Here is a 6,390-nt window from a genome sequence, read left to right on the forward strand (position 1 = left end):
CGAGGTCACTAAATCACTTTGAATCGGTCGTGCAACTTTGCCACAACAATGTCGGACTCTGTAGTTTTCATATGGTCCCCTCCCCAATCAGACAAGGAGTGACATGTTTTAGCCGCTGTTCTCCTTAAATTGCTGGGCTGTCTGAGTGGTGTTCCCAGAACCGGATGTGGCGCTTCATAGAACCTTCTGGAGGACCTGGTCTTGTTAGGAGAGACGGCATCATCCCACTTGGATGGAGCAGCTCTACTTTCTAGAAATATGGGGACAAATTATTAAACCCCCCCAACTATGACTATCCAGAGTTGGTGACCAGGGAGGCAGAGTTGCCAGCCTTACCACGCCTTCTGCAGCTTCTCTTCCTCCTGCTACCCCCCCCCAACAAACCCATCTCCATAGAGACTGTGTCAGCTTTTCAAAAAGACAAAAAAACAAACTAAAACCAGCAACGAATCATCTTCCCAAAATAAACACTTAAAAGAAAGAACAAAAGTATCCACATCTGAACCAAAGAGCTCCAACAGTGAAATGTCGGATTATTAACTATTAGGTCTCTCTCCTCCATAGTCTTGTTAGTACATGACTAATAATTGATCAACACATGATTCCTCTTGCCTTACAGGAAACCTGGTTGCAGTCAGGATGATTATGCTAGTTTAAATGAATCAACACACCGAGTCCTCTAACTACCAGACATCTCGAAGCACAGGCCGAGGGGGGCGGGTGTGTCAGCAATTTTCACACCTATTAAGTAATGAAAGGACCAAGCCGCCTTTTAATTCATTTGAAAGCCTGATGCCTTCAACATTTGTCCACCCCCCGCTGCTGAAAACTCAGAAACCAGTCACTTTTTATCATCTATCGTCACCTGGGCCTTCCACCGAGTTTTCTGTCTGATTTTCTCGACTTTATTCTAATTTAGTTCTGAGCTCAGATAAAATAATATTGTGGGTTGTTAGATTTGTATTGTTGATTGTCCCCAATTTATGCTTAGAAACATTTCAACCAAATATGCTTAGCACGGTATAATTCATTTGAGATTGAAGACATGTCTCATCCTAGGAGGTCTGTAAACAGCTCTGAGTGCCTGACGGGGAGGCCGTCACTCCCTCTACAGCGGTTCTGGGCATAGCTCACACACCTTCCTAGAGAGGGTCGTATCTTCTCTGCTGCTATATGGCTATAGCTAAATCCACCGTATATCTGTTAAGGTAAGAGCCTTTTGTTCAGATGGACCGCCTAGACTCCTGGCACCAGCTTTGGGGGTCTTCACAGGGTTAATCTGGACTCACACACATATCACACACGCACATACACAGCTATTTTTGTTCACCGTATACCTATGTAAGCTGTTATATGTAATGACCCTCTGCATCTTCATGTCACACAATTAAAAGGCGTGCTATGGGGAGCCTGTCTGAGAGTTCTGACGTGGTCTAGGTGGTGGGACGCCACTTGGCCCCCAGCCAGGTTTCCTCATGCATGATAAAACCAGCCTGTTGCGTCTGCTTTGCAGTGTAACTCTATTGTCTTCAAACGTTTTCCAGCGGATAGTTACAAGCTACAACAACCTATCATTAATTGGTCCTTCGAGAGCGTCTCCCTGAGTCGACATCACGAGGGAGAGAAGGGGCACGCGGAAAGACTTGACGTCAGCCAGGAAGTTCTGGGATTCGCCGTCTGTCTTTCCCTCGATGACTGTGCGACGGCTGATTTCGATGGTGCTATACTACCGTAAGCAATCACCACGTAAGTTTAAGTCTTGCCGCTGTGTGCAGCAACCCTCCCACGCAAATCGTCCACCTCCCTGTTTGAGGCTTGCGCTTGAAAAGTCTTTATTCACTGTGTGCGAACTAAAGCCCGTGCCCGTCCGGATCTTCTCTTTCCTCACTCCCTCTCCCGTTGTCTTTGTTGTTCTGACCCCTTTGCCTGTCTAGTATCCGGTCCCCCTCACGTCACTCGTCGCCTTTATCGCCACACCTCCTCCCCTCACTCTCTCCTCCCCCCCCCCCTCCTCTCCCCCTCCCCCAAACCAAAAAACGTTGAAATATCACGACTTTCAACGCAACCTCACACAGTGGATGCGTGCTTTGCTGCACCAGCGGCAAAGACTTAAACTTACTTGGTGTTGCTTAGCGTGTAGTATAGCCTCGAATCCCGCCGGATCGCCATTCATCGGGAGAAAAGACAGACCGGCGAATCACAGGAACTTCCTGGCTGACGTCAGTCTTTCCGCGTGCCCCTTCTCCCCTCGGTGAATGTCGACTCCAGGGATCCGGCTCTCGAAGGACCAATTAATGATAGGTTTGTAGCTTGTACCTATCCGCTGGAACGTTGAAGACAATAGTTACACTGCAACGAAGACACAGCAGGCTGGTTTACTCATGCATGAGGGAAACCTGGCTGGGGCCAAGTGTCGTCCCACCACCTAGCCCCCGTCAGACTCTCAGCCAGGCTCCCCATAGCACTCCTTTTATTGTGGTACATGATATGGCATAGGGTCATTAACATAAAATCTTACCATAGGTATACATGTGAACAAAAATACTGTGTGTGCGTGTGTGTATGTGTGTGAGGTCCAGATGTAACCCTGTGAAGACTCCCAAACCTGGTGCCAGGAGTCTAGCGGTCCATCTTAACAAAAGGCTCTTACACTTAAACAGATATACGTGTGTTTGCTATACCATATATCAGCCAAGAAGATACGACCTCTCCTAGGAGGTGTGTGATCATGCCAGAACACTCTGTCGAGGAGTGAACGCCCTCCCCCTTCATGCTACTCAGAGCTGTTACAGACCTCCTAGGATGAGACATTCTTTCAATCTACAAATGATTATACACTTCTAAGCCTATGTGGTTGAATGTTTCTCAGCTAAATGACAATCAACAATACAAATCTAACAACCCACAATAATTTTTTTATCTTAGCTCAGAACTAAATTAGATAAATCTGAGAAATCAGACAGAAACTCTGTGTAGGCCCAGGTGGACGATAGATGATAACAGTAAGGACTGGTTCTGAGTTTCACAGCTGGGGTGGACAATGTTAGCATCCGGCTTTCACATGAATTAAAAGTCTGTCTTGGTCTTTCATTAATTAATAGGTGTGAAAATTGCTGCCACACCGCCCCCCTCGGCCTGTGCTGTAGATTTCTGTAGTTGAATGACTCGGGGTGTTGATTCATTTAAACTGACATAAGTATCCTGCTGTAACCAGATTTCTTGAAGGCAGAGTAAATCAATTTGTTGATCAATTATTAAGTCATGTACTAACAGAGACTTGGGGAGGGCCTAATATTTAATAATCCACATTTCACTGTTTTACTCTTTGGTTCAGAGTGGATACTGTATTTTTCTTTCTTTGTAATTGTTTATGTTTAAGTTGTTTGTTGCTGGTTTTTAGTTTGTTTTTGTCTTTTTGAAAGCTGACACGTCTCTATGGAGATGGGTTTTTTGGGGGGGGGTAGCAGGAGGAGAGAAGCTGCAGAGAGGCGTGTAAGGCTGCAACTCTGCTTCCTGGTCCCAACTCTGGATATCATTTTTGGGGGGTTTAATAAATTTGTCCATATTTCGAAATGAGAGCTGCTCCATCCAAAGTGGGATGGATGCCGTCTCTCCTAACAAGACCAGGTTTCCTCAGAAGGTTCTATGAAGCCCACATCGTTTCTGGGACACCACTCAGACAGCCAGCAATTTAAGGAGAACATGCGGCTAAACATGTCACTCCTTGTCTGATGGGGGGGGGACCAGAGAAAACTACAGAGTCCGACATTGTTTTGGCAAAGTTGACACCGATTCAATATTGATTTTAGGTGACCTCCGATTGGCCTAACCGGGTGTCATTACTGCCGACGTGAATTATGATTTACTGAATTTACGTTTACCCTAGCCAGCAGTTTTAAATTCCTTTAATGTCGCCTGCTCTGGCCCTGGAGACAATTGACTATGGTTGCCGGTGGCTCTAGCTTCACATGTCTGAGAACAGAATCACCAATTACCAGAGTTTGAACCCGGCGGGTGTGTCGGAGTGGGAAAAACTTAGATACATGAACGGGTTGGTGGTGTACCTGGGGCTTCTGTTTAGGACTATGCTTCCTCCTCACCGTCACCCAGCCGCCCTCTTTCCCCAGCTGCTTGGGGTCTGCCGGGGGACAGCTGCGTGGCCTACGCTCTCTCGGCTGCACCAGCTACAGGGGCCTGGCTAGCTATGGGTGAATGAAGGGTGCGAAGCCGAGTCTCCAATTCAGTAATCCTGGCCTCCAGAGCGCAAATATTCTACATTTGTTACAGATATCATTATTGCTAAAGGAGGCCGAGGAGTAACTAAAAATCTGACACAATGGGCAAGAAGTGCAGGGGGACAGGTGAAGTAGCCATGGTGCTAACGAGTCGGCTACGAGCTAGGCTAAGCTAACGAAAGAGTACAGAGGAAATGAGTGATACTTTGGCTATAAATTAGGTGTGAGTACACAGAAAGTGTGCTTCCGATGAGCACGTGAGATTATACTATGAAAAGAATGTATTTAAAAGTTGTTAATTAATTGCTAGCAAATAAGCTACTCAGAAGCACCACTGTGTTTGGGCAGGAACGGAAGTGATACTCTACCACAGAGCGGTATCTCCTCCTTTGGCCAGCTGATAATTCCAGCAAGGTATTGATCACCAGCAGGGCGTAGGTATTGATTGCCCACTTGTTGTTCTTCCCATTCAGCTGACTCCTCGGCTTTGCCTTACTTTCTGCAGATATTTGGCTGTTGCAGCTTTCCAAGGGGCCTCCTGGGGTGGATGCTAGGCCCTGTGATGGCTGTAGCTTAAGAGGTAAAAGTGACTCCCAAGCTAGGCGAGTGGCCCTAGCAGATCCCAGGAACAACATCCGAGTCACTGTCCGGACTCTCAAGCTTCCCAGGCCTCTGGTAGTGGACCCAAGCGCTTGAATGACGCACTACCCACGGGGTCAGAGGGGATTTTATTTTTTTGAGATTCTAATTAATTTCACACCAGAAAATTAATTATTAATTAATTAATTATTTAAACAAATAATTAATTATAATTATTCATTTAATTATTTAGATCAATTAGTATCATTAAAATTGATTCTAAATATCCACGTGTCCAAAATATTTTAAAATATACAAGCTTTACTATGTGTCCTAATTTTCTCACATGACTAGATGATAGATAGATAGATAGAAGTAGATGATAGATAGATAGATATTTTATCCTAGTAGTGTAGATCAGTGAATCGATGTCTCGCTCTCAGTCACTCTCGGCATACAGCTCCAATACTGGCATTTGAGGAATAATCGGACTGTTCAACGATGCATGGTTGTTCGGGTTTTTTAATTGTACTGTTAACTTTACATTAAGTTAAGTTAGTTGTGTGGATGGGGCGGAATGATGAATCTGATACAGGCGGAGGTAAAAAGGCTGAAAAAGATGGTGCAGGATACCAGCTACAGCGTTCATAAGGGCAGAAACTCCCTTCCTACCCCCTACAATTGAGTAGCAGCTGGAAAGGTGTCAGTTTTAATATCTTGTTGAACATCCCTTGTGAGGACATGATCTGGAACAACAACAAACCTGTTCTTGTGGCTCCACCACCATCCCTCTTCCGGTAACAAGGTGCACAGGCACACTCTACTTTCTCAGGAAGTGAAGGAACACTGGACTTGGAAACTCAGTCCTAAAATCTTCTACCGATGTGTGGTAGAGAGTTCCTGGTGCTGCATCACTGTGTGGCATGGAACGCCAGGCAAAGAAGATGACCTCGCCAGCGGTGTGGAAAACTACACAAAGGAGCGTAAAGCAGCAGCCTCAACCACCACCAATTAATCTATTACCAGCATATGTCAGAAATGTTCCCAGTTTAACACTGAAACACGAGGTATAGGACAAGGGCTTTATTGTATCTTATTCATCCGCAGGGGCAGATCTACAGAATTTCCTAAATCAAAGACCACATCCAAATTTGAAACAAAAGTTCTATACAACTATTTACCGAAAAATGCAGGCAATGCACTGGAGTTTTTTTTGTACTCTATTTAAACTACTAAAACAAAATTAGACAACAATCAGGTGTCACGTACAGTAAGATGCCACACCAATTATTTGTGCCAGTGCAAAAAAATAGTTTGTCTGCCATAAGACAAGGGAGAACACCACAAGCTTAAACCTGCAGGTCTGACCAGAGGAGGTGCAAACTTACTGTATTGCTCACTCTGTCAATGTTAACGTGAGCTAGGCTCAAAGTGTTAATGCTTGTATTTTAATAAACACACTGTCATATGAAAACGTGTGTTCCACCTAAAGATGGCAAGAGATATTTTTTAGGTGGGCACTGCCACCTTGCAGATCATTACCATTGATCAACGTAATATACATCGATTAGAGAGA

The 6,390-nt window shown here is 45.0% G+C and overlaps 1 protein-coding gene across 1 annotated transcript in view; it reads left to right on the plus strand.

Moving 5' to 3' along the window:
• The window catches only part of LOC120716570 (phospholipase A2 inhibitor and Ly6/PLAUR domain-containing protein-like), a 14,872-nt gene extending 9,043 nt beyond the window's left edge, over positions 1-5,829 (plus strand). Inside the window, exon 6 of the mRNA XM_040004109.1 lies at positions 5,708-5,829. Coding sequence (XP_039860043.1) covers positions 5,708-5,829 — 122 coding nt within the window. The remainder of the gene's footprint in view (positions 1-5,707) is intronic.
• Positions 5,830-6,390: the final 561 nt, after the last annotated feature.

The sequence above is a fragment of the Simochromis diagramma genome, unplaced genomic scaffold (assembly GCF_900408965.1).
Source record: "Simochromis diagramma unplaced genomic scaffold, fSimDia1.1 OVJJ01000477.1, whole genome shotgun sequence".
Taxonomy (NCBI): Eukaryota; Metazoa; Chordata; class Actinopteri; order Cichliformes; family Cichlidae; genus Simochromis; species Simochromis diagramma.